The sequence below is a fragment of the Folsomia candida genome, unplaced genomic scaffold (assembly GCF_002217175.1).
Source record: "Folsomia candida strain VU population unplaced genomic scaffold, ASM221717v1 Fcan01_Sc004, whole genome shotgun sequence".
Lineage (NCBI taxonomy): Eukaryota > Metazoa > Arthropoda > Collembola > Entomobryomorpha > Isotomidae > Folsomia > Folsomia candida.
Window position 1 is genome coordinate 6,980,280 of NW_019091196.1, and position 27,747 is coordinate 7,008,026.

Here is a 27,747-nt window from a genome sequence, read left to right on the forward strand (position 1 = left end):
GCGATGATAAAAATAAAAATAGATCTGTGTAAGAACTCAAATTATGAGTCTTATATTTTTATTTTTATTTGAGAATGCACTTTAGTTACAAATCAGCGACGATAAGTAAATTTTGTGAATGTTGAATTGAGATAAAATTCAATATAGATTTTTCATTTGTTGATTACCAATTGTAAAGGTGTAACGTGATGTAAAAATGATACTGCAGACGGCTAAATATGATTATTAATACTTCCTCAAGTGATACAGCGCTTATTCTTTGCTCTAAGGTTGACTCATATTTGCAAATTGCAACTGTTGTTATAAAACGAAAATTTTAATCTGGACTCCAGCAGCTGCAGAAAACAGGAAATGAGTCAGAGTCTCATTTTTTCATAACCGGTCACCATGAAATTTCTGAGACGTAGATAATATCACATTTCCACCTTAAATCTCACCAACATTGTATCCAAATCATGTAAAATACAAATCCTCTACTAACTAACTTCTCATCACATTCTGTCCAATTAATTTCACTTCACTTCGTTTCACGAGAACCCACAAAATTTAATCAAATCCTTCTCCAACTTGGTCATCTTTTGCTTAAATAAGTCTATCCAAGAGATGACGAACCATTAAAAATGCCAAAATAAATTATCTGAAATCTGCTCCCATATCTCTGCGGTAAATACTTGGTTGTTTGGTAAATGAATGGATGGTTGGATGATACGACGACTTCCTTATTCATTATTCGCATCATTCAATGTAAGGATAACGCAAAACAATTTGCCTCGTCATGAATGCACCAAGGGAATGAAATAAATACATTTTTCGTGTATCGCAGTACCACAAAAGCTAATACCCCAAGGCAAAAAGGACCTCAGTTTAGTATCTGTCATCATTAGGTAATTGTGGCGTCTTGTGTTTTTTTTCGTAAAATTTTCCATATTGACTTGTCAACTATTTAATAATATCCTGCCTGTCTGGCTGGCTGACACTATTTACTATTTCGCCATAAGCGTGGCACGGATGGATTTTTTTGATGATCATGACGGATGTAAATATTATATACTTATTTTTAATCCTTTGTTGCGCCTGGTGTCCAAATTTACTCTCAGTCAGTGACAGTTGATTGGTTTGGATACAAATACATTATCACCTTTTGTGTCCAAGATTACAATTTGCAGACTCAAAAAAATGACAAGGTTCAATGTCAAACTAGACGGGGAAGAATTTTAGTCAAGGTTTTAGTAAGGAATAAGATAACAAAATCAATTTAAGTAGCCAGAGTTTTATAATAATTCTTAACCTGAAAATTTTGACCATCACTTAAATTGAAAATTAAACACAATTGACTTGACTAATTATTTTACTGGATCAGCATATTTCGCAACATTTTCGCAATAAGTAATTTGCACATCACAAAAGATTTGATCTGCTGCATGCAGTAGGAGGATTATTGATACGAAAATGCGTAGGCACGTTACAAAAATTAAGCTATAAAAAAAACCTTCAACGCTATTATGAATCTACATATGTACTACCAAAGTGCACAATATATGGAATGCCATTGTTATATAACATAACATGCATAATGTGCTCTTTGATCTCATTGTTGCGTAATGCATGGTATGTTGCACTATTTGTACATTGAGATACTAGATAATTACCTACACGGTACGGCACACTGCAAATTATTCATTCTAGTTTAATACGTATTCTCTCTAATAATGGTATCACTTTCAGTTTTGCTAAATCCAAATATTTCGCACAACTCATGCACTACATGAATTTGCATAATGGGAGCAACACACCGTGTAATGTGAGTACTGATATAAGGGAAACATACGTACAGCGAAGCATAATTCCCTTCCATAGTGGAAAATAATGAAATGTTTGTTGTTGGCATATTCATAACACAACAATAAATTATTATGCATGCAGGAGGATGATGCAGTTGTAGATACTTGCATTAAGTGGTGATTTCCATGAATAAGACGTATTAAATGCGAAATTAACGAGGAAGATGAGGAAAGACGGGCTAACTTAGTTTGTACGTACAACTTGGAAACCTTAATTTCAAGGTAACGGATGTTCTACTACATCCCTGTTGATCCTTAAACACCTCATAATCGTGTAGGCGTTTGCAAAAAGGTGCAGATTTTACAGTGAAAATTACGCAATTATATTTTTCTTCAAATCGAACTCTGTCTTAGAGCTGGACAGACATTACATTACAGTATTAAGCATTTAAATGTGACCTCAGCTCGTCACCTTTGCCTACCTCGTCTTCTCGCGGTGTTACAAAAGCCGTCATTATTTCGTATCAGCCAAATTTGCACAAGAGTTTGCACTTGTTTGCCAATTACTTCGACAAATGATTATCGCAACAAAAAACATTGAACTGTTGAACCAAAACCAAAGTCAAACCTAAGTACATGAATGCGATCAAGTGCATAAATACATACTGCATTATTCATTCCATTACATTCTATCCATCCATTTTTGGGTCTGGGAATGAAAATAAATTTAATTCTTGTTTCAATTGTTAGCCGCATTGTAAAGGTAATTGTGGTGTCAATTTGATTTTGATTGTTGTGTCATTGTACAAACCAGTAACCACTTTAAGGACCCTACATATATATCGAGTGAATCATGAATGTGTGGTGGTCTGCATGGCAGTTAGTTATTGTACATAATTGCATTATCATCTATCTCGTTAAAGGTCAGGATGAATGTTGGTTTATTTTATTCAGCTGCTTATGCGCTTTACTCGGCCAGACGTTAGAAAAAGACATTGCAAGATGACTGAAATTAGCGACAGTTGTTGAATTGAAGTTCATTGTTGGGTTTGGTTGGTTGTTGTATTTTGTTCAGTTCGACTGTGTGTGAGGTCGTTTAAGAACGATGTAGATTCAATTTACGTACGTACGAAAAGGAGATGTCATTTAGTTCTTCAAGGTCTCAAGGTTGGTAAAAGCAAAGGAAATGGAGAACTTAAGAGTTGGCTGGTTTTATTATTTTGTTTTTTTGGCGTGCAAATCTACTTACTCTGTTATTTGCGAAAAGTTTATAGAAATAAAAATTTATTTATGGTGGGCTAAAACAATTTTCATCCCTCATTAAAGTTATAAATAAGTCTGAATGTATAGCAATAAAATTGAGAGCTGTTCTGTAACAGGCAAAAATTGCATCACTTTGCAAAAAATATCGCTGTTTTTATCAAGTATTTAAATACGACTGTGACAGTAAAGTTCTATTTTTTGGTTCCCACGGTCTACGCAATTCCCACCAAACATTAGTACTTAATGCGCGATGAACTCTTGTCAATATCATCAAAATTACATGACTGATAAGTACAAAATGATATCATTTTGTAGCTAATACCTAAAAGTAGGTGGTTTAATTAATCCCAAGTTTTTCCCAGGCGTAGATGGATAGTTGGACGAGATCCAATTTTGTAGGTACTTGAACTACATATTATGCATTAGTTTTTGTTAATTACTCTGGTCCCACAAAGGTCAAAGAGACCTTTGTTCTTACGCAAGAGGAGAAGAATCAATTGTGCAATTGTGATGGAAAGTGTTTATCAACCTACACACACAGATTTTTTATGTAACGAAGGTCTCATCATTTAGACTGTGTCGATTTTTACGCCTGTATTTTTGCCACCACCAACCACTTTCAGTCTCTTTTCCAGTTTACCAGTACCTGGCATGATTAAATTGTTTTCTTTTCAGCCATTTGTTCCCAAGTTTTCCCCAAAAAAATACTTGGTGCTCATTTCATCTCGTTTAGCTCTGCATGCGCTTAATTGAGTTATTTGAACAAAAAATTTGTACGATCTCATGCAGCGTGTGAAATCCGTTTTGTCACAAATTTTTGAAGCGGAGAAGCTCACCACTTGTGGTTTTTTGGCATGTTTTAATCCAAACAATGTATTGTTTTGATGTCTACCCACAAAAAAATACAAGTTAGCAAATGAAACTTGTCATATACAAGAAAGCAAATCTAACGAAACCTCTATTCAAACTATGATAATAAATAATGATTTATTTTTAAACGAAAATGAACAAGTGTCCCTCGCCCTCATGGCTATTTTATTTTACTTTCTTCTCTTCTCGTGTTAAATTGAAAACGAAATGTGTCGAAGAATGCGAGGCGTGAAGCCGTGAATGGATTTGTGTCAATTGAAATGAGTTTAAACGACGCGAGAAATAAAACAATTGGTCAAAAGCTATTAATTTACTCTCATGTCGAAGAATCATGATCACCAATTCATTCATTCTTTTTTTTAATACCGACTTTAAAACAAATACATATTAATAATATTTTGAACATGGATGTGTCGTGTCGCAGGGAGTATTGAAAAAATTATGGCATGTTGCATTTGATTTTATTTATATTCATTCATCCATCCATTCACTTTCACCACGGTGAGAAATAATTACGTGCAGGGAGGCAATCTAACATTTAAATTGAGCAGTTAATAGATTTTCCTACGATACGTGCTATGCAAATGACGAGATGATGGCTGGTTGTCAATCCTGTGACAAAATGTGATTGTGTAGGTAGGTATGCATGATTTGCATATTATTTGAATTTGCAATGCTACTCGAATCTTTTTATCGGAAATTTAATCTGAAAAAATATAAGCCAATCAATTTAATTACTCGATTCCTTCCCGTCTTGTAGACTTGATATTGATTTTAGTGTATGTGTTATGCTTAGCTTGGATTTTTTTTTCTCTCTAATTAGTTGAGCATTTAAGTAATAGTTTTATGTTTGGTTGAGTAATATTTTTTTTAATTGGGATGATGATGAATAATTCTAGAAATGTTTGAACTTTGAATATGTTTACTTGCTGTTTTTTTAAAATGTCGCTATAAATCTAAAACACAACAGTGTGAGGTGTGTCCTGCGGTGTGTGTGTAGCTGATGAGACAATTTATAAGTTAAGTCACATAGTTCATTAAGCTAGGTGTATGTACGTTAGATTTAGTTTTGTGTCTCATGTCACTCTCGTTGCGAAATTGTGATGGCAAAAATGTATACAAAGTCGATGCAGATTTGTAAATGTGTGTGTAGTTGATAGATAAGTAGGAGTGGTCGTCGGTGGTGACATTGTTGCTGGTGCGTATATCACTTACATAAAAAAGTATGAGGAAAGTACGAAGTAAAATGATGCGTACCGTTGTTATTGGCTGACATGAAATTCATTAGGGTAGAAAGTTTTAATTATTTTGTAATAAAGGATTAGAAGATCGATTATGGATCGGAATTTTTGCATTAGTTTTATCTTTAATTGATATTTTAGGAGAGTCTCATTTTTGGTCATTCTTCGTAATCAAAGAAAAATATTTAAAAATCAAATACACACAAGATTCGCGAGATACCTACAAACATTTGAAATATATATTTGTTACCCAAAAATACCTTTTTCGACGCTTAACATCAACAATCTATGTTTCATTTCGGAAGTTTTAGTGAAAAATAATTATGGAAATAATTGTACAATGATCCTTATGCGTGTTAGCACAATGCAGCGCTTTGTACATTGTTCCGAGAATCACACAATTAGCAAAAAACACAAATTAGCCAATTTCCAGCCTTTACGTCGAAAAAATTAAAACTGCCAGAAACCTGTTGGCAAAACTCTTACGTCGGGAAAATCATAGTAAAATGCTCAATGGAAAATTAGTCTTACAAAACGTCGAAAATTATTGCGACAAAAGAACAAATTTGGAAAACACACTGATATATATAATTTAATTAGTACTTATATTATTGATTTCTTTATTTCCATTCAACATCACTGCCAAATATTTGCACACGCAAAGCCATCGCATCGCACGTGCAAATTATTAACATAGTTATGCAAGAAGAACTCCAATAAATATTTTGATGAGACACAAACAGTAACAAACGAACAGAATCAGAAAATCACAACGGAAGACAACATTCAGACAAAACAAAAATGAAAGTGGACATCAATCCAATCCAATTGCGAATATACAATGTTTTATAAACACGCTATCAAAATTTCGCATGGCGAAATGTGCTACCAAAATGGCTTGGCTTCATCATCATCTGCGATGGCCATACATACAAACACATATTTTTATCATTATAGCAAAGCATTGCTTGTTTTATTTACGTGCTAATTTCAATATAGCGACGACCAACGTATAGTGTTTTTGGCAGGGAGCATAATGGCTTAATTAGCTATGCGGTTTTCTGCCATATTTTGGTTAGAAGACGCGCAATCTTCTTCCTGCTTCAGATTCATGAGAATGAAACGATGCATGTTTTCTTTCCGTAGAATAATAGTCTGCTTTTGTTTCACTCCTCGGCTAATTTACAGTTTGAGACTTCTCCTGAAATTAAATATTCATTGTTCTGTCGGTGGGTTGTGGATTGGAGATACATAGTTGCAAAGTCATCCATTTGACGGATGGATGGAAGGAAATCATTAATTTATTGTGTTCGTTCAGCAGACGTGGTTAATAATAATATGAAGGATGGGATATTTTGAACGTCAAGTTGTAGTAGTCCTAAATATGCTTACTACGTTTTAAAATGTGCGAATGATAGGAGTTGTCAATCTTATCGAAATATGGAAGGCTTTGATTTGACAAAACTGGAATAATTGGTGCAAATATTTGCAAATATTGCCATATTTGTAATGGAATGCAATTTTGAAATTAAGGTTGAATATGCTGACCAGCGAAAATGTCATTCCACGACACGTGTCCTGTTTGCTAATGAAGTATGTACGACAAAAATTCATATCTTTAAGAAAACTGCATTGGCAATTTGCATCTAATTTAAATCCTCAAACCTCACCCTAATTTACTTGACCACACACAAAATTGGCAAGCATATGTACAAATAAAATAAAATATTGCCACATTTTGTGCTAAACTTTTCATTCCGGTCCCTGCAAGCTGGGATATTTTGCACATATGCATGACAAACTTGAGCAGAAAGCCATTATGCAGATTAGTGCATCATCTGCCTGCCTGCATTCATACATACATAGTCCGTGTCAGTGCACTGCTGCTGATTTAAATTCTAGACGCAGTAAGTAGAATAAAACATGAAATGCATCTGTTAGGTGATAACGAGAACTAATTGAGTTTATTCACGACCATTGCACTTTCAATGCATGAGATTTGATTACATTTACAGAAGTCATGACCGTCCGCGTGGGTGGGTGGTGGCGACGACGACTGATTTATTGTACTTTTGGAAATAGCAATTTAAAATATCCATCGGCGATAATTTGCAAATTAAAATCATCGTTCCTTGGACCAATTACAATCCCGTAAATCCTGTAATGTCAAGAACTGTGGCAGCATGACGAACCAAAACTACGCAAGATATCTGAGGTCTCCTGGTGGAAAAGCTCATTCACTGAGTCAGGAGTATAATTTGCATGCTTCCTGACCCTTGGTTAAATTTAAAACTGGTAAATTACTGCAAAACACACACAATTGTTTAAACTTGGTAAAAAAAACATGACCAGACCAGCTTTGGCATAGTTAAGTAGACTCATTAAGTGTGATTATTAGCCCATTTTCTCACGGTGATGGATTCTCGAATCGCATGTGGACATCGTAACTATTCCTTAAAATTATGCTTTAAGACGTATTTATGTTGGGCTTAACTAGAATTTAAGTTAATAATGCACGTCACACTCCGTTGAGTAAAGCGACCGTTTGAAATTAGAATTTAGAATTAGAATTTGCATGACCTTGCCTTCTATCCCTCCACCCATTTTTTATATAATAGTAATTTATGCAAATGTGTTTACTTTGCACACGTTAAAGAGAAACTAGAGTTTTTTGAAAAGGTAAAATATTTCAAGAACTGTTTCGAGTTTAGTCCACGGATTCGAATAATAACTAAATCACCATAATTCGTTGGTATTCTGCAAGTATGCAGAACATGAAGAAACCCACATTACGTAAAAAAAGATGACACAACTGAGTCGTCGTCGTAAAAAAAGTAATCAATACTCGACCTATTTCATCCCCATTTTAGGCACTAATTAGTCAATGGAGTTAACTAATCACTCAATTTAGGACACATTTTAAAAACATGGAAGCTTTTCCCACTTGCCAAATAGTACATGTGTATTCATTTGTATTTTGTAGTTTGCCTAATGGTAGAAGAAGGACACAAAAACAGCGTTATGAATTATGAACAAGTGACCTAAATCGATCAGAGAAGATAGTCGTTCGTCTCTAACGCACTTTTGCTTTCATGTCGAACAAGTGGAGCTAGTTTAGTTGGACATTAATAATTCTGTGTGTATGCTGTTAACAGGTAATTTAGTTTGTGATGAATTTGGCTGATTGTCAAAGTTATGATCTTTTGTTCCCTTTATGAACAGAAGATTTTATCGCTCTTTGCATCGTGGGAAGCGTTGTTTCGATCCTTTATAATTTTTAGTCGGTGGGTCGTAGGCCACGCCACGCCAAATTGCAATAATACGCAACGCAATAAATGTAGGCAGCAGCAGCAGGTTCACGTATAGCCTGTCATCATGGCATCATTCACGCTGTTAAATTTGGTCTTATTGTTTGAATAAATGCGTTGGTTGGTAGTGGTAGTCGAATCAAAATGTGTAATGATTTCGTGCCTAGATTATTAGACTACGAAACTAAATGGTCGACAGGTGCAGATGGATTATTAGATTGGATTATTGCTAAATTGGATCAATTTCGATTGAAAGTATCGATACAGATTTTTTTTATTTTTGAAATTATCTGTATGTATTATAGAGCTCAAGCCCACACTGTAAAACTTCCGGATAACTTTACCTGTGATGATTGCACAATCCGACTCTTGCGACAGGTAAAGTTAATATTTAATAAATTTATTAGCATTTCAAAATCTGAAACAATAACAAAAATTCAGGCGTCCGAGTGGGCAAATCAGTACCGCTTTTGGTCCTGCTCTGACGTTGATATCGTTCCGGCGAAGAAATTTAAGGAAACTTGTAGCGGAAATGGACGAGCGGTTGTTGGTCGATGCGTCTGCAATAAAGGTACAAATATGTGACGCAAATATACAAATTTATGTACGCAAATTATATTAATTAACGGAAATTTTGCGACAGGATTTTGGGGTGCGAGATGCCAATATGAGGACGAATGCGAGACAGAATCGGAATGCAGTAACAATGGAAAATGCATCGACCTTGGTGGCACCGCTCTGCCCAGAAAGCAATGTTTTTGCTCGGCAGGATTTCACGGGGAGAAATGTCGTAAGAGAAATGCAGCCAAACTGCCAACTTCCGGTCAACCTTTGGACTTGACGAGGCACACGAAACGTGTCCTTTCCGACAGGATGACGCTGCATTACAGGGTAAAAATTCTGACGAGGAAATCATACATAGATATATACCGTATAAAAATTGTGTTTGTGGGATTCTAGATTCTCCCAGCCACAAAAGATGAGAACAAAGAGATCGAGATGATCTTAACCGTGAAAGGAACCTCATACGGAGCTCTTGGCTGGAGACCGGCCGGGTTTAAGGCGACCTGCAAACGTTGGCCGTTCATTGACAACTCGACCGCGGAGGTGGAACGAATTGGGAAGAATGCCAAGTTGGACACGGCTTCATCAGGATCGTCGTAAGTGATTTACATATTTAGTAGACAAGGCAAGATAACTGTGTGTTATCGAAATTATTAATCTTTTTCTAGAGACAAGTCGGCCGTGGCTGAACCAGAATCAACAGCCGAGGCGGAACCAGAATCCGCCGCGGAACCGGAAACGGCAGCGAAAGAAAAGACAAAGCCAAGCAAGAACAAGAATAAGTCTCACGAAGGATCTGCTCATGCAGAGCCTGAGCCCGAATCTGCAGCTTCTGAGCCTGCTTCGGAACCTGCTTCTGAACCGGAAGTTACGTCGGGTAAGAAGAACGAGAATAACTTTGAGGTTCACTTGGCTAATTATTTAGCCAACTACATAAATATTTATTCCTCCACAGAACCAGAAACTACATCCGAACCAGAAGCAAAAACGACGCCCAAACCGAAATCTGGGGCAGAAAAGTTAAAGTCAAAATTGAGAAGTAATCGAGTCCAGGATGGAAGTGATGTTCATGTCGAAACGTCGCAAATCGCAGTGACTCGATCTAACCGGCAGAGACAGAAACGTTCTCCGGAACCAGAAGAAGCCAAAGCTGAGCCAGGTATTTTATTGTCTTAATATCTCGAAAATGGACAAACTTGTTAAACATGTCTTTTACAGAACCGGAAACAGAACCCGAGCCAGAAACGAAACCGGAACCCTCGCCCGAACCGGAGGCAGAGGCCGGAGCCAGCGAACCAGAGCCTGAAGGGACTGCAAAAGCCGAACCTGAAAGTACGACATTCCAGTTTTCAACAAATTTTTTAGACTTAATTTACATACAATTGTCCACAATTTTTTAGGCGAAGCTGAAGCAGAAGCGGAACCTGGCACCACTGGTGATTCGACCCCCAGTGCGTCATCTGAGAGGCAGAAAAACCTTAAGCCATCAGTGGTAAGAGAGACCCTTACGATACATAAGTTGAATTCGTTAAGGTAATTTTTAATCTTACCTTATGTATTATGTAGTGGGCACCTAAAGGAGATTTTCACGCCATGGATTGTATCGACATGGTAAGTGGACAACTTTGTGCATTATTTTTTGGGGGGATAGAATTTTCACTCAAGCACAAATCTGTCAATTACACAACACTTATTTATTTTTATAGGTGATGGGTGGGGCAAGAGGTCCCTTATCCCGTATACGAGACTACTACACCCGCGACCGGTCCACCCCCCGCGTCGACTCCTTCTGGGGAGGAAAGGACGACATCACCTCCGCCACTGGGTGGGAAGACAATGGAGAAACAGTGCTCATTTTCAGAAGAAAATTGAAATCCAGCGACGAAGCGGATCACGACATTGCCGGCGAGATGCACGTCATTTGGGCTCGAGGTCAAGAAAATGGAGAATATGTTCACACGCCACACTCTGGACTGGAGAAAGAGACCCCGTCACGGGCCGAATTTTATGCCCCGGATGAAATCAAGTACCACGGGCATGGGGCGCAGAGGGGGATCACGAGGATTGATTTCTTGGCAGAGCAATGTGAGTTAAAAAGCACTACAAATTTCGATTTATTTTCAAAATTAAATATTTTCGTTTCGTTAACAGCGAGCGGACGCAAAAAAACGAAAAGCTACGACTGTGAGAACGGTTGGGCACATCCTCCCGGATGTCAGAATTACCTCGACCCATCTAAACCCTGCACATACAACGCTACTTGGCGATACATTCCGGAAATTGATTCAGTAAAATTCACCGTCGAAACGAGAAAGCCGGACAGATGGACTGGGATCGGATTTAGCGATTCGCCACAGATGAGAAACTCTGACGCAGTGATAGGATGGGTGACATCGGGAGGACAATTTTTCCATATGGACACCTTCATGGCGAGCTACACGGCACCAGTGCTGGACAATTCTCAGGTAATTTTAACGAGTAACATTTGGTGATAAAAATGTAATCACAATCACGTTTTGAATTTCACTGATTTTCTCCATAGGATATCAGCAACATGACAGGAAAATATCGCGACGGGATCATCCACTGGTCATTCGTCCGGAAAGTGAAGACATCCGACCCAAAAGACGTTTCACTGGATGAGTGTCGCTTCTTCCTCTTTCCCGTCGAAGGGGGGACCTATAATCACGTGAATAAGAAGATCCGAAAGCATGAACAACTTCCGATCGCTTCATCCGAAAAGATTTGCATTCCTCGCGAATGTCGCCCCGTTCGCATATTGAAGGACCCCGAACTTCGATACGAGTTCGATATCAAGTTGACCGGCGGATTAGGCAATAATTGGAGGCCGCCCCGTAAGGAAAGTGAAGATTTTAAACATTTAGATAACCGAATCGGAACAGAGTTGAGTTCCGAGTTGAAGAATATTAAGGGGTTCAAGAGGTTGCAGTTGACTGAGATTAAGAGGTTAGAGTCCAATATTATATATAATGATAACGAAAACGAAATACCTGGTTTATTTGCAGGGACGGTAAATCTGGCGCATTAGCCAAGTTTGAAGTCATGGTCGTTCCCAATTCGGAACTTGCCGAGACATCGAGGGTCGAACGCGCCTTGAACGACACACTGTCATCTGGACGGGTCGGATCATTCCAAATTGATCCGACATACCTCAGATTGAAGGCACCAATCTTAGAACAAGACACGGACTACGACGAAGTTGACCCACAAGTTGTGACCACTTCGTTTGGAGAGAAGCGTTTCTGGATAATTCTTGGGAGCGTGGGCGCACTCATTCTGCTGGCTGTGGCGCAAGGCATCTTCACAATTACGAAGGGGACAGGAAAAACTTCGTCGCACAAGGTAACGGACATATTTTTAGGCCTTGAATATCTTGGTTTTGGGGCTAATTAATTACAACTATTTCCGGTTGTGCAAGGTTGTTCCAAACGGGCAGAATTATACTGCTAACGGGGACAGTGCTAGTATTTCTGGTGAAAAGGTGGACGCTTAACTATAAGCCGCGTTGATAACTCTGAACTCTCTTAACTATATAGCTGCTAATTTTCTTATAATTTCTTCTTCTCAACCTGGTGATCAGTGCAACTTACTTAATATGCTTGCTACATATTTCAAATTATATCTGTGTCTGGGTAGCCAAAAGGTGCTTGATATTTCACTAATTCTGCTTTCTTGATACATTGCGGATTATCTTAATTAATGAATTTCTACATATGAAAATCAGGGCTCCAGCGGTTCTGGGATGGCGTGGAGAGACTATTCCGAAACGAACTATGGCTATGACGCTTACGACGAGAAGATGCAAGGTCCCAACGCCATGCAGCTGACTCAAACTCCGCCCCATTACCCGCCCGCGAATGGTCACGGAAACGGCGGGATGGCGTCGTCTCACTCGAACGGGGGAGGAAATGGTTACGGACATCACGCCGCCGCCCCGCCCAGCATGTCGCTCCCCCGACCGCACCACGGTCAACCACAATCTCAACCTTCCACCCAATCCATGATGCGACAAAGTAATGGAAATGGTGGCCCTTCGGGGGGAAGCAATGGGTTAAATCACAATCCAGACTTTTACTTTATGCCATCACAAAGAAAATACTCGGGGGAAATGGTCCGCGTTTTTGTAGACCACTCGAAAAGGTGATGATGAAGTAGTTGTTTAACCATTTTTTGTTCATTATTTTCAAAATGTCAAGACTTTTCTACTTAATTTGCATCCATTCGCTGCGTCGGAGTAACAGAGATAGTCAGATAATTAGCGGAGGTAGAAATATTTAGTTATGTATAAATGTTTTCATGCAATAGTAGGCGATATATACTTATGTATAAAATACTTATATAAAACTGTCCATAATAAAATATTTGATAATAATTAAATGTCGATAATTTAACGTAATTAAGTTTTGTGTGATGTGATGGATGATTTATCATTGTCATGCATAATGTTTAAATCGAATATAATTAGTTTCAATGGGGTGACTGGGATAGTTTGGTTTGACTTTGCTTAATAGAAATAGCGTAGCGTGTCAATGCAAGAAAACAACGAAAATGGTAGATAATTAATTGTTAAGTTTTAATTAGTAAAATCTTGTAATCAATAATCATAAGAGTTAACCTGAAATATTAAGGTTTGTATTCTGTATTTGTTGGGGACGTTTATGATGCAATACTAAATTTTATGTATAAGCGTCGTCACTCAACCATACAAATTAAGAACTTATTAGATGAACAAAATTCTAGGAAAAGTAGTACGCAATTTATATAAAACAAATAAACAAAATAAATCGCTAAATAAGAAATTTTTGATAATATAAAACCGTTTTATTTCTATTTAAATGAATTCAAATGTTGATGATGGGAGTGAATTGCATAAAATTAAATATTTTGCACGTTAGAAAAATGGGACAATTCTAGCTTTGCATGAACTGACAAGAAATGAGTGGCGATTATGCGTGTAAATTATCTGCTGCTTCCCCAAATAAGAAGGCCGCCCCCAAGACGAATAAAGCTGCATCTCCAAAAAAGAAAGCAGCTGCCGAGCCAAAGAAGGCTAAGGCCGCAGCACCTGCAGCCGCACCCCCAGCTGCTGCAGCATCATCTCCAGCTGCACCCAAACCTGCTGCTGCCAAGAAGTCGAAGAAGTCTCCAAAAGCCAAGGCTCCAAAGGTCTAGCTTCTCAACGCGAAGAAAGCAAAGTCTCCCAAGAAGGCGAAGCCAGCCAAGAAAGCTGCCCCCAAAAAGGCTTAACATCATCCTCTCTTCTAACAACAGACTTTAACCCAACGGCCCTTTTAAGGGCCACCACTTTATCCAAAGAGATATGGTCTAATAATTGTCCTCCTTTTTCATGAATTTTAGCTATCAACTAGAGACGAGCAATTCATAATCGATTGCTTTGCGGGCATAGTGGAAATATGTTGCTCAAAACTTAATAATTTATTTAATTCACTCTCAATTAGTAACAAAACACGGCGACCTATTCATTCAAAACATTACGGATGAAACTAATCGATAATTAATGACATACTTAAATACAAAATATGAGCTGCAATTGCGACCAGAACGGTCGCCAACGACGCGCCTCCACCAGGCGCCAGGTTGCAAAAATCCTTGTCGCACCCACAAATGTGATGCTTCCCCTCCAACCCCTTCGTGCGGATGATAACGTCCCCATTGTCCGGGTGAGGCATCGACTGCTCGAGTTCGTCTGTTGGATAAATGTCAACGCAGCCTCCCATCTTCAACGGCGTCCCTTGTTCGTTTCCAGTTCCAAAACAGCCCTTAAAGGTCCCATACATATTCAACACTTTCTCTTCAATCGTCACTCCGTTTTGCGTCGCTGTTGCAGAGTACTTGCTTTCAGAGGTACCATAAAGACATCCTAGATGAATGAACACAAACAAAACGGTCAAAATCATCATTTTTAAATACTTTTTATGATAATTTTAATTAAAAAATAACTCACCCTGCGAGCAAGTCTTGGTAAACCTGAAGCCTTTCCTTGTCGTTTCAGCCGCCTTGTTCCAATCATCACAAGCTCCTTTGAGGTACAAACTGCTGCGACCAAGATTCTCTTCATTGATGACCGGGCCTTTACCCCTTGTTCCGACCTCTCTTCCATTTGGGTTGCACGCATAGCACTTCACTTCTGTGTAACAGTATGAACAAAAGCAATTCATTCATACAGGTTTTTAATACCATATATCTTCATGCAATTCTTTAATGCCTGCTTCAACCGCGTTGATATAGTCGGAGGCGAAGATAATTAATCCAATGGCAAGGGACAAAACAAACGGACGTCTTCTCGTCCTGGCTGTGGGTAATCCAACGATTACCATTAAAAATGATGTTATCTAAAGATGGGACATATCAATTAAATTCGACGGTGAGCCAAACAATTGAATGAAAATATTACCAGAATTCTACTAGACGATCGCAATGCCTCAGGAGCTTTGCCAGTCGTTTTATTGTTAAGTGCCGCAATTTCATCCAGATTTATACCGGCGACTTCATCGTCCTCGTCAGAATTTTTGTATCGCGAGACATATATCGGATCCGAATTACAATAATCTGTCCAACATCTACACATTCTCATTGTGATATTAACAACATGGTCCCCTGAAGATGATCCTGAAACAAGAACTGGCTGTGTATTGGGACAAGTGTAGTTAGCAGGCACAAGGTTATCCGTTAAATTTATGTTTAGGAACAATGGCATTTCATAATTCACACAACCCCGAATTTCTATTTGGGTTCCAATGCCATCTTTTATGAACCAATTCCCACTAATTTTGACACATCCTGTATGCATAATTTAATAATTAATTCTGGTTTTATGACATAAATCAGTAATGAGTGATAAGAACCGGCTTTGCAAAACTCGGTGTGATATTTAATCTCAGCTTGATTGGCAGAATAGAGAATCTCGCATGGGGGCCGCATGCCCACGATAAGGTTGTTGGCGTTGGCCTGCGATATTGGGACATGTTTTACGCAGCTATAACAGATTGCTCCAGGGTACGAACCTGAGAGAACGGACAATAAAGGGGGCAAGACATATTAAATCCTTAATTGATACACGTTTCCTTTTTAATTAATTTTATAGTCTTACCCTGAGCATCTGAAACTGAATTGGACACCGCCAGGATGAAAATAAATGCAACAATAGCCGTTGTCTGCATCATTAATTTTCGAACAAGAAAAATGATTAATTTGGTTGAAATTTGCAAACTCGTCCACAAAAAGAGTAAGATGTTTGGAGTGGAGGCACGACTTCGGTGACATGGAGTCAACAACCTAGGTACATATTTTTATTTTTCGTTCTCTTGCATATTCCCTTGCAACGCAACTCGCAAATTCAATTTTGCCATGATGTAAATGTCATCCAAAAATGTATGCAAAATTTAGCAGATTTTCACTCAACTCAAACACTACTATGTCATTATGAGAATCAAAATAATTATCTTTATTTTATCAATGCGTAGGTTATAAATTAATCTTTTCTTTGGGAATCATAATTTATTTTTCAGAATAATTTTCCTTTTTTCCTTTGGCTTCCGCCTCCATAAACCGACACATGTCCATGCAACATGCCCGAAAAATAAAACTCGTAATTTATCGTAATAAATTTAATTGCAAACTTCAATTACAAATATGTTTTCATTCTCGGTGATTCATTTATCATTGTGACTGATTCTGAAACTCCAATAAGCAATCAAGTGGATTGTTGTGATTAATAATCACTGATTATGCTATCCTTTCCTATCGCTATTTTTTTTTTATTCAACTCGTAAAATTGAGGCAGGATTTTGATTCGATTAATGTCGAGTAAGCTGAAAATAATTATTCGTCAACCAAAGGGGTAACACTACTCGTGTGGCCTTAGATGAAGAAATTTTAGAAAATATCTACCGGTTTATTACTATTGATACAAATGAATGATGATTATACGATCATATTTAGTGAAGAATAGAATTTTGTATAATAATTTTAAAAACGATGTCACATTCAATTCAAGATACCATCGAATTATTCATTGACCGAGATGTCCTCTTCAGTACCTGCGTATCCAGCGATGTCATCATCCTTTGCTTTCTCCACTTTTGCAACGTCCTGTTCTGATTCTTCTCCACCGGAAGTTGTAACTTCAGAAGTGGTTGTATCGTTTCCACTTCCAAATCCTGGCAAAATCTTGCCCTTCTTCATCTTCTTTTTGTCTTTGTTCTTGTTAATAATGTTCTTTTCAGAGTCAAACGTTTGTGGCAAGGTGAGTCCGATGCTTGGAATGGGGGACTCTGGATCCGGATGATGCACCGAAGTTGAGGGTCCCAAGGCGAAGGCAATTTCATCATTTGCATTCTGCGGGGCTGGGTCCACCAGCTCGATTGTGATCCCTTGGCTGCCCTCAGGAAGGATGACGGGGATGGATTCAGAATCTGCAGTCACGTCGATGACAGAGTGCTTCATTTTTGATGGAATAGCCCGAATCGGAACCAGATTGAGAGAAATATTTTGGAAATTTCGGACACGAAAGGCTAGCGCTTCATGGAATCCGGCCGATGCTGGGAGCAAGGAGTACTTGGGCTCGTATACGTGAGGGATGGAGGAATTGGACCATTCTTCGCAGATGGCAAGTTTTCTTAACAAAGGAGATGGATGATTTACATCAAGAAAACAGAAAAATACTGATAAAAATCGTGACAAATCTCTTACTCGGGAAGAACCGACGCGAAATGGGTCTTAATCAAGTCTGTCCACGGATCGTATGGACGATGAATCATGTTCCACGCGCTGTCCAGCACTCGAAGTACGACGAATTCATTATACAACTTTGAAAGTTCAGGTTTTCTTGAATTTTTCGCATCGATAAACTCTCTCGGTCCGTTCATAAGTGGTTCCGGAGAGAAGATGAGGGCTGTTTTTATTTAACCAAAGAACAATTTAGTTAAATCCAATTAATATCACGTTAAATCACTTTTACCCTGCATTTTCTTCAAGCAGTAAGCAATGTAAGACTCGTCATCATTAATAGCTTCTCGTTTCCAATTCAACGCAGATGTGCAGAAATTTCCATCCCACGCCATGGTCGGGCTGAGTTCATAGGAGTATGAAACGTAATGGATTTTGGGCGGTGAGGATGGAAACTTATCCGTCACTTGGAGGTCAAACATGAAGATCCCGTCTTCATATGGCGTGTCGGTGGGTCCAACCATGAAGGCGGAAATCAAGTCCTGGAAATCAATTTCGTATCAAATTTTTGCTAGCTTTATCAAAACGATATTTACTCAATTACCATTCGATTCTCGTAACACCGCACCCAAATCCCTTCCGGTAAGGTTCCATGTTTTTTGAGACACGCAATCTCATTTTGCATCACGCTGACCAGCCCTTTCCCAAAGTTTCCGGTGGAAGGGACGCCGCAGTTGTGATAGCGGTGCGTGGATGAGGCGAAGGGCAACATGTCGAAGATGGGCTCGTCCCAGGCACTCTTGATGCTCTGATCGGCTTGTTGCTGATTATTGTTGCTAAGAACGGCAGGGGTAGGTTCCGCCACGTCGACGTAGGTGGGGCCATACTCTGTCACGAGTTGGTAAGGAGGTACAACAATCTCATCGATTGACCACTGTCGTGTAAAGAAATTCCAGAAGCAGCGACACTCCAGAGGTGTGACGAGGTGAGGATAAACCTCGTGCTGGGAGTGATCCGCGGTCACCGTGAGGACGAGTTTTCCCGAGGCGATGTTCAGATCGGTGACAACGGCGGTTTTGAATTTGGTGGTACCTTTGGTTAGCGAAAATATCGATAAAACATGCAGATAATGATTATCTTGAGGGGGTGAAACTACTTAATTACCTTTCACTCTGGGAAATACAATCGTTCCCCTCTCATACATTGAGTAAAGGGAGTGTGGTCGCAAGTTGAAGATTGACTCGGCCCTGACTTCCATCGGATTTCCGTTCAGAATCCACATTACATTGACTTTCCTTGCTTGAGTGGTGACTGTATTTATCAAGGGGGAAATAGTGATTAAATAATACGGGGATTTTTTAGTTTACCAATTCATACCGAATTCTTCACTGTCCAAAATGACACCATACAGGTCGGACGCTTGATAAGGCGAGTACATCGGACTGACGAGCATACCTCCCGGAAACTCGGTGTCATCTCGGCGATGCAGGAGTTTAGGAATTTTAACGGAATGTGATTTGTCACGGGTGCCATCCTAAATATGTAAACACATTCGTCACGGAGTTAGAAGAAGCAACAAGTTATCATTAAATTATGAATTATTAGATTTACGCTCCATTCCACTTCAACCATGGTGGTACGAGAGAGGATTTTCACTGGAACTTCGTACACTCGTTCGGTAGCCTGTGTGAAAATGTATTTATAACGCGCAAAACAATTGCAAAGATTTTATTTCAAGTACTAAAGTCCGAAGTGGTGCGGCCATCGTGATTGGCGATATGATAGGTTCTGCCCCGTCAACCCCATCGATAAACTTTTTGCGGTATGCACTCAACCAAGATTGGTACGTCGTGAGGTAGTCTTCCGGTCTTAGTTTGAGCATGCGGACGCTGTTGATCCCGACAGTCTCAGAGCTTGGAATTCCTTCAAATAAAATTAACACTTCGTAATAATTAGTGTATTAAAAAAATAATTTATCAGTTTCTTTTATTTGACGCAGTCTCATTAGCAGCTGCATTTAAGTCCACCTCACCTATAACGGTTACATATCGTAACATTTCACGATCCAAGGTTCCTACCGGTTTGGGGGCAGAATTTGGTGCATTTGGAGCAACGCGGAGCCAATTTACTTCAACTTCGGTGACCTGATTGGATCAGAGAAAGAATGATAAGATCATATATGTATTTACCTATTTTAAATTTTAGCCAGACCAAACCTCAGATTTGTTGAGCGTAACGTTCGCAAAAGAGTAAAGGTAATTCAATGGTGGCAGCAACTTGCTAAAAAATTGCATCGGACCGGAAACCCATTTCGCCTTTCGGATCACGGAAGCATTCAGTTTGGTCCGAATTCCAGGACAGGGCATCTATTCGGTAAAAGGTTAATTTGCATAATAATTACTATAAATAAATATATTTCACTCACTCCCACGCCCCAGTAGGGATCAGCTCTCATGAAGCCGTCCCTCTCCGTCACGACGACATAAAATCCCATTCCTCCATCCAGTTGGAACCAAATGTTGCGTTTCACAATGGTAATGACACCGACCCAGTCTTTGTACAAAATTTCTTGTCCTCGAATGAAAGACTAGGAATAAACCCATGATAAATGATCATCATCAATCACATCCACCAGTAAATAGTGCTAGATATTTCTGTACACACCGTAATTGGGCGCAACCTATCCAACCCGACCTTCTCAACGACATGATTCGTCCCAATGATTTGCACCGAGGTCCTCACATTCCAATCTCGCACCGTTCCAACGACCCCTTGATCATTTTCAACCTTTGTGTTCCGCATAACAAAACGATCAACGACGCTGACTTGTCCGGGGCGCACGCGTTCCACTCTTGATAAAAAACATACAATTTAAGCTAGATTCGTGTGGTAAAACATCATTTTTTAAATCAACAACTCACAAATTGTTTAACTCCCAGCGCACGTTGTACGTTTTGGGCTGATTTCCCTCCACGTTGGGACACGCTGGTTGCTTCATGACCGTTCCAAAGGCTGGAACGTACTCCCAGTCACGTGGAGGTTGTCGCTTAATGACAATGTCGCCATCAAACAGAGCTCGAGCAGTGGTAGAATTTGCGGCATCTTGTGCGGCCAACGCATCGAGTAGGACGTTGGGATCTTCCTCGACTGCTGCCGGAGTGGAAGGTGGCGATTGGTCAGGCTTGGACGTCATCTTGCCAGGAAACGCAATTTATTGAGAAACGACGAGTTTCACAATGCGAAAATATAAAACAAGTACGTAACTTCACTGTAGGTTTTGGGAAAGCGATGCACGAGGTGAGAAAATATTTTTTTATGGTGACCAAGAATTGTCGGAATTTTAATTGGGGACTTGTAAACTTGGTCTCCACGGTGACACTAGAGGAAGGTATGCAAATCAGGTTCAGTGTCTGCGTCAATAATCACAATTTGTACTTATCATAAGTACTTATCAACTATGTATAACAAATGAATATAAATGTTCATAAAAATTTATTTACAAAACATAATATGCATACATATTTCAGTTTTATGGTGAAATCATGCATGCATTAATGTACTTAACAATTTTCATGCAATCAACTTAATTAACAAGCCTACTTCTTCGCACAGTTTGGACAGCCACTGTCCTTCGCAGAATGGCCTTAGTTTTAGACTGACTCGTAAAATCATGTGTGTTCTCAGGCAATTTTGATAAGGCTAAATTCGTACTTGAAGTCAAAGGAATTTTCAAATTCGGAATATTTATTTTGAACTCTTTTTCCTTGATTTGTTTCGTTTCTGAAAACGGTACAATGTTGAGGTCCAGTTGTACCAACTTGTCAGTGAGATCGGATGGATAGCGGACTTCCCTCTTCTCATCGACGAAGAGTCCCTTCGTCACGTGGGCACGAGGGTAGTGAAAGAATCGAAATTTCTCAGCATTCTCATACACCGAAGTCTTTCTTGTTCTCGGGGTGGCCGCAACGTCTTTGTTTTTCACATCACCTCCTTTTGCCATTGGTGCCTTACAGCAAACGCATAACTTCTCTGTCTCATTCTCATTGGGAGTCTTGGCATTTTTCTTGTTCTTGATCTTCGTCGATGGACCTTTTGTTGCTTGTGGTGACGATGATGACCCACCGTTTTGAACGTGCATCCCGATCAAAGTCGTTTGAACATAGCCGTCCGAAATGTGGTCGTAATACGTTTTGTACTCTGCCTTAAAACCTGCTACGAATTCGTACTTGCTCAAACTGGGGATTTGACGATAGATTCCACTCCATAGGGCGAACTCTGACATGTAAACTGCCTCGAATGCGAGTTCCAACTGGAGGACGATACTCGAGGAAGAATTTGCCCCTTTGGAGATGATGATGGGGACGTAGACGTCATTCGTATGAAGGTCTGAGCAACTCTTAGTTACATGACCGAACGCGGTCCAAGCTGGTTCGGGACAGAAGGGCGACACGGTGGGGTACGTGTTGTGAAAATCGGTCCACATTTCCTCCCTGGAAATTCTTGACATGGATTTGTAAACGTATTTCTTTGAGAAATGGGACGGTTCCCAGTGATGAAGGCCGAACTGGTAGATTTTTCTCGCCGTGAAGAGAAGGGCTGGCCGGGTGTTTGTGGAATTACGAAATGCGACCGAGTTATGCTCCAAGGATCGCAAATACTCTGTGCTGAGCGCATTGTAGAGGATTTTTCGGCGGGTGAAGTATCTGTAATCGTCATCAGAAGCAGCGCTGCTCTCCAAGAGGAGGGGATGCGTTTTGCCAAAGGTAGAGTAGTCGCCTTCATTGAAGAGGATAGTTTGGTACCCCAAATTGTAGAATTTAGAGATAAAGCTGTCTTCAACGGGGACGAAGAGGCCGTCTGGGGAGACGCACATGACGAGATGAATCTTCCAATAGTTACGGTCGCACCGCCACAACTCGGCGTCGCAGCACGTCGACCACCCCGCTTGGAACATACGATCTTTTGTTTTTTGCCGAGAATTTGAAATGTTATTATGAATATCGCATATTTTGGACTTGAGTTCTTGCATAGAAAATATCGACAACATTCCTAACGAAAGTAAGGATGGGGTTATGCGGGTTCCTGACGACGTGAGAGTAGGATCGTCTCGAGCAAGAGAAAATATATTTCTGGGCGTGATGCTCAACAAGTAGTCGGCGTCGAGGAGGGTGCACCACTCGGTGGAGTGCGTGGTGACGAATTCTACCTCGTTTTCAGTTTTGATATCGAATTTGAAAATATGCTGGTGAAGAGTTTCTTTTTTCGCGAGAAGTTTAGTTGAATTTGATTTCTTGTCGCTTTTCTTGATAATTTCTGTATTTGAGGCGTGAGTCGTCGTTGTCGCTTGAACGTGTCGACTTCCGCGTTGGTTCAATTTTTGTTGTTGTTTTCTACTGAGCGTTAGAGGAGGGGGAGGAAGAGGACTAATTTCCTCTACAATTTCTAATGGCTTGGTGATAGATGAACAAATCTCATTTTCATCTGGGCCCAGTTTGTCCTTTACAAATTTGAGATCTGGTCGGTTAGAGTCCGAGTTTGAGGGTGATTTATGGATATCACGCGAGTTTGATTCTGGTGATATTGTTGCAACTTTTATCGATTGGGCGCTGGCATCTGGTGGGTTTTGCAGTGTGGTTTCTACATTTGTATCGGTAATGGTGGCAATTTTTTTGGTTGCTTTATCGACATCACGTTCTTCTCGTGCGCTAGAATTTTTGGTGTTAATCAATTTGCCTTCTTTTTCTGTTTCCTCGTTGCTATCTTTATCCTGTAAATTGGACATCGGAGGTCGTAAAATCTCAAACGGAAAACAGACAACTTTCGATGTTTTCCTATGAGACGATAGTGATGGAACTTGTTTTTTCTTCTTGTGCTTTTTATCACGTTGGATCCATGACTCAGTAGTCTCGTTTTTTTCCTTGAGAACAAAATTGGCGAATACGATAAGTTATCAATATTTGTAAAATCTTAAACTGCTAAATTCTGTACTTGATACATGACTGTCCACTTGTCCTGATTCATAATGGCGTGAAATAAGGCTGATTTCTTATTCAGCTTGTTCAAATGGTCCTCAGATAAGGCAGAGTTATCGACAGATTGGCCTGTGCTATAATGTCCCATGTTTCTGTAGCATGATGAAATTGTGGCAAAATTTTTCGAAAACCAATGACTCATTTCAATCGCATCAATTAGTTGGATGAGCGGAAGCAGGGCAGAAAGGGCAACGTTTCTACATTTCATTACCCAAAATTCATTAGTATAATGCAAACTCAGATAATTTTTGATGTCAGTTTTTTTTTACTTATAACTCGGGACAGGGTTGTCGGTGAAGACTAACGAATCGTCTCCGGCATTCTCAATTGCTTCTGAAGATTTTGATTGCAATTTGGAAAATGATGTGCCTTTCGAGCTAGTTTCCGCATCAACGACCGTAGTGAACCTGAAGACAAAGAAATGATTCCAGCTAAAATCTCAACTTTAAATTTTGGACTTATTTTTATCGTATTCAATTTTACCGTATCAGCATTTTGAGACAAAAATCCGCTCCATCCTTGGCAAAAGTTTCGACAAATTCTCCCCAAGAGTTTGCAAAATCTTCTGCATTCACCAGTACTTGAAACCACGTGAGACAAATTGTGTAAATATAATTTGCCTGAGACAGACGTTTATTCGCTGCCTAAAAAAATCAATCCTTCATTTATTTGGTTAATCATTCTGTACGCAAACTTTATTATTAAAATTGTAATTATGATAATCTTACGCTGCACAATTTCTTGAAGAATTTGAATTTCAAGAATAATTCTGGCCCTCGCTCGACACAGCGCAAAATAAATAAAAACACGAAACGTCCCAGGCTGTAGAAACGTTCGCATGTAAATGAAGCGTCTGATGGGGGATTTATGACATTTTGGAAGATTTTCTGAAAATAACAGGTTTGTTATTGAGTAGAAAAATGGCTAACAATATAAAATTAAAATTACGGAGTTACGGAAAAATAGATTTCGAAATCCCAATTCTCTTCTTCCAAATTATTGATGGCAGTAATGATGAGAGTGATGGTGGGAGGGAGGCAACGTTTCGTTATTTTTGAAGAACAGGTATTACTCAAACAGCGACAGAGAGCCGAATAACCAGTCTACGTATAAATTAAATAGTTGAAATAAAATCAGTCGCCATTTAATAAAAGAATTTAATAATGTCCAAAATAAGACCTTATCTTCCGCCAAGGGATTTGCTCCATTAGATAGCAAAATGATACACACATCTTTAAATGCACCCTCCGAAGCTAGCATGAGTGGCGTCATTCCGTCAAGCGTTGTCGCATTAACAACGGCCCCAAGTGATTTGTCGGAATGCAATTTGACAGTTTTAATCACCTTTTCCAACGGGGTAACCCATCCTCGGAGGCTAATCACGTGCGTGAGCGTGACTCCTGCCTGTTATGATTATATTTAAAATAAGTTAATAGGGGAATATTTTTAAAATCATAGAATTTTGTACCTTATTCGCACAGAGCAGAATGTCGATATCTTCACTGTCAGCGTTTTCTAAGAACTCACAAAAAGTCGTCTCCGTCGAATCCGAGTTAAAAGCGACTTTGAGAAGACACGAATTCCCAAATGAGTCCTTATTTGAATTGAAGAGGCTGACGTCTGCTTTAATTTTGCTACCATTAGTTTATAAATAACTATAAATGATTTAAATAATGTGACAATTTTATACCGACCTTGACCCTGATCATGATGTTTTTTCCGATCTCCAGAGGCGGTGGCACGTTGATGGCGTTGCTCCACTTTAGCCACTTTTCTCTCCTGCTTCGCCTTCCTTTGTGCTTGGATCTTCTCCTTTGCACGGTCTCGAGCCATTTCTTACAAAATTGTAATTTAGTAGTGGCACAAGATCAGGGTGAATTAAAGCATTTGCTCTAGGGGTGAGGCCGTCACTAGGTAAACAAAAGAATTTTTAATTATTTTTACTTTCGGTGAAAATTCTGTTCAGCCCGACCCAGGGATTATGTACATGTGTTGTCCGTCCGTCTCAACTCTCGTAAAATTGATCCAATCGACTTGGAATTTTGCATCCGTTGAAAATGTTATATTACTAGTGTTATACTTATTTTATCACTACTTATTTTATCTCAATAATTACAGAAAATGAGAGAAATTACTGGTGGTGGTGATGGGAATGAAAAACCTACAGTGTGGAGTGAACTACAATTCGCAATTGCGAACTGTAGTTTGACAGTTTTGATGTTTAAACCTCAAAAATGTTTCCCATGATCCAGCATGCAAAATCTCCTCCCAATCCGATTTTTAGATTGGTCGAAATTTTTAATTGTCTTAGTGATATTTTTGATTAGCCAATCAAAAAATCGGATTGGGAGAAGAACGTGATGATAACGTGAAGTCTAAACCTGGGGTTATGAGTGACGGCCGAACCCAGAAACACCGGCGTAGCCGTTAGTGATTGAAGAATCCTGGCACAAGATTGACTTAAGAAAAATGTTGTTTTAAACATGCTGACCCAAGGTTGCTTGACAACTTTAGTAATAATTACAAGGTTGCGACAATTGCTTCGACGCCTAAAAAACTTTAATTTTCGAAAACCCTGGTACCTTTTGGAACCAGTGTGCGTCGCACAAACTGTCGCCCAGAAACAAACCGCACACAAATTGTCAACACTCACATTTCGTGCTCTCGATTCTCGAATTAATTTTTTAATCATGGATGTATTATGATAAATTGTCAAGCAATCTTGCACTCAAAGTTAATGTCACTGAAAGACTGCTGGAAGAAAATAAGAAAACTGCCTTTTCTAATTAAAAAATGATTATCGAAGGGTTTTTACGAGCCTGTCGAAAAAAATTGAAGGAACATAAAACTTAATTTGTTAGGGAAGAAAGAGAATAATACGCGGTAGGTGGGTCAAAAGGTCAAGTTGTCTTTGATAGTTTAACTTTAAAACTTCATCATAATGCTAAAAAATAATTCTTCAGTTTGTAACTGGAGTTAAACATCACCATTTCTTTTTTTCTTGGTTTAGGAACGACGACTGATTACTGAAATGTTGCTTGATGAGGATCTGGTGCTATCCGGATCGTCCATTGATGATCAATAGGAAGTACTCGTACAAATTGCTCAATATGCACAGCCCGGACAATTTTTCAATCATCGTGGTGGATCAGACTTCCGTGGTGATTCAAAGGCAGATTAAAGTTCGAGTTCGGGTACAGTCTGTGCATCCTAGTGAGCGAGTTGACTTTTCCTGCTCGCCACTTACCAGTAATGTAAATGATTTTTGTCACCAAAACTTCTAATTTGCAGCTAATACAAAATGGATTGATTTCGTTTTGGTGGCAATAAATTCCTGAGTTTGTGCTTTACAATTTCCATTGGGCAAAAATTCCATAATAAATCTCAAAGAAAAGTATTGGACTGAAACATGTAAGTTATCATGTTTTTAGTCCAATACTTTTCGTTGAGATTTATTATGGAATTTTTGCCCAATGGAAATTGTAAAGCACAAACTCAGGAATTTATTGCCACCAAAACGAAATCAATCCATTTTGTATTAGCTGCAAATTAGAAGTTTTAGTCGGGATTGTTCTTCCTTTCTGGTTCGCGATGCCCCGTTTGGAGTTTGGGAACGGTCACTCTCAAAATCCAAAGCAACTTTTTACATGCAACTGCCTGCCTTGTTTACATGAAAATCAGCTGCTCTCTTCGCCCCGCCCCCCTCCATAGAAAAAAATCTCTCGGTACACAAGGAGACGCAACCGTCGTCTCTGTCTTTTAGTTATGAGATTTTTTCAACGTATATGCATTCTTAAGGAGGCAATGGATCTTTATCTGCACAACATTGCCGGTTGTGCACCGGTTGAGGTTGCTTGTCTGAAGGATAGACTTCCTGTACCTGTCAAATTTGAGGATGGGTATGATCATGAATGGGAACTTGAGACATGTCAACAACACCAAAAAGAAGCATGGTGCGAAATTTCATGCAAATCGGACG

At 39.3% G+C, this 27,747-nt stretch overlaps 3 protein-coding genes across 6 annotated transcripts in view; 1 reads left to right on the forward strand and 2 right to left on the reverse strand.

Moving 5' to 3' along the window:
* LOC110849015 overlaps nt 1-13,864 on the forward strand; it is a 28,396-nt gene extending 14,532 nt beyond the window's left edge. Inside the window, exons 5-18 of the mRNA XM_022096390.2 lie at nt 8,769-8,841; nt 8,905-9,034; nt 9,107-9,354; nt 9,424-9,623; nt 9,696-9,904; nt 9,983-10,186; nt 10,246-10,359; nt 10,428-10,519; nt 10,594-10,638; nt 10,734-11,112; nt 11,179-11,492; nt 11,570-11,994; nt 12,054-12,390; nt 12,773-13,864. Of these exons, the coding sequence (XP_021952082.2) occupies nt 8,769-8,841; nt 8,905-9,034; nt 9,107-9,354; nt 9,424-9,623; nt 9,696-9,904; nt 9,983-10,186; nt 10,246-10,359; nt 10,428-10,519; nt 10,594-10,638; nt 10,734-11,112; nt 11,179-11,492; nt 11,570-11,994; nt 12,054-12,390; nt 12,773-13,192 (3,190 nt within the window). The 3' untranslated portion in view covers nt 13,193-13,864. The remainder of the gene's footprint in view (nt 1-8,768; nt 8,842-8,904; nt 9,035-9,106; nt 9,355-9,423; nt 9,624-9,695; nt 9,905-9,982; nt 10,187-10,245; nt 10,360-10,427; nt 10,520-10,593; nt 10,639-10,733; nt 11,113-11,178; nt 11,493-11,569; nt 11,995-12,053; nt 12,391-12,772) is intronic.
* A 2,677-nt stretch (nt 13,865-16,541) lies between these two features.
* LOC118435376 lies at nt 16,542-20,929 on the reverse strand. Its single transcript, XM_035851376.1, has 13 exons — nt 20,658-20,929; nt 20,401-20,587; nt 20,162-20,323; nt 19,953-20,102; nt 19,769-19,880; nt 19,478-19,659; nt 19,348-19,419; nt 19,114-19,270; nt 18,901-19,047; nt 18,341-18,828; nt 18,029-18,278; nt 17,761-17,962; nt 16,542-17,686 (listed from the first exon to the last, which is right to left on the reverse strand). Exons 1-13 carry the CDS (start codon nt 20,927-20,929, stop codon nt 17,077-17,079), a joined length of 2,991 nt encoding a protein of 996 aa, XP_035707269.1. The 3' UTR covers nt 16,542-17,076.
* A 282-nt stretch (nt 20,930-21,211) lies between these two features.
* On the reverse strand, nt 21,212-27,101 carry LOC118435339. Of its 4 annotated transcripts, none has more exons than XM_035851289.1 (10): nt 26,756-27,101; nt 25,463-25,678; nt 25,237-25,391; nt 24,948-25,172; nt 24,725-24,871; nt 24,497-24,655; nt 24,252-24,412; nt 24,038-24,175; nt 23,725-23,965; nt 21,212-23,653 (listed from the first exon to the last, which is right to left on the reverse strand). In XM_035851289.1, exons 2-10 carry the CDS (start codon nt 25,599-25,601, stop codon nt 21,320-21,322), a joined length of 3,699 nt encoding a protein of 1,232 aa, XP_035707182.1. In that variant the 5' UTR covers nt 25,602-25,678; nt 26,756-27,101; the 3' UTR covers nt 21,212-21,319. The 4 variants fall into 4 exon arrangements, with proteins under 4 accessions (XP_035707182.1, XP_035707185.1, XP_035707181.1 ...); XM_035851292.1 differs by having other exon boundaries at nt 25,237-25,388; nt 26,150-27,101; XM_035851288.1 differs by having other exon boundaries at nt 26,150-27,101.
* Nucleotides 27,102-27,747: the final 646 nt, after the last annotated feature.

Bases quoted from the DNA above. Each gene is read 5' to 3' on its own strand.
- LOC118435376 (XM_035851376.1), bottom strand. From the start codon at position 20,929: ATGACGTCCAAGCCTGACCAATCGCCACCTTCCACTCCGGCAGCAGTC. The intron at 20,588-20,657 runs GTGAGTTGTTGA...TTTTTTATCAAG, and splicing joins CGCTGGGAGTTAAACAATTT to AGTGGAACGCGTGCGCCCCG. The intron at 20,103-20,161 runs GTGAGTGAAATA...TTTACCGAATAG, and splicing joins ATCCCTACTGGGGCGTGGGA to ATGCCCTGTCCTGGAATTCG.
- LOC118435339 (XM_035851289.1), bottom strand. From the start codon at position 25,601: ATGGCTCGAGACCGTGCAAAGGAGAAGATCCAAGCACAAAGGAAGGCG. The intron at 25,173-25,236 runs GTACAAAATTCT...TAATCATAACAG, and splicing joins TTCTGCTCTGTGCGAATAAG to GCAGGAGTCACGCTCACGCA. The intron at 23,966-24,037 runs GTAAAAAAAAAC...AATGAAATGTAG, and splicing joins AACCCTGTCCCGAGTTATAA to AAACGTTGCCCTTTCTGCCC.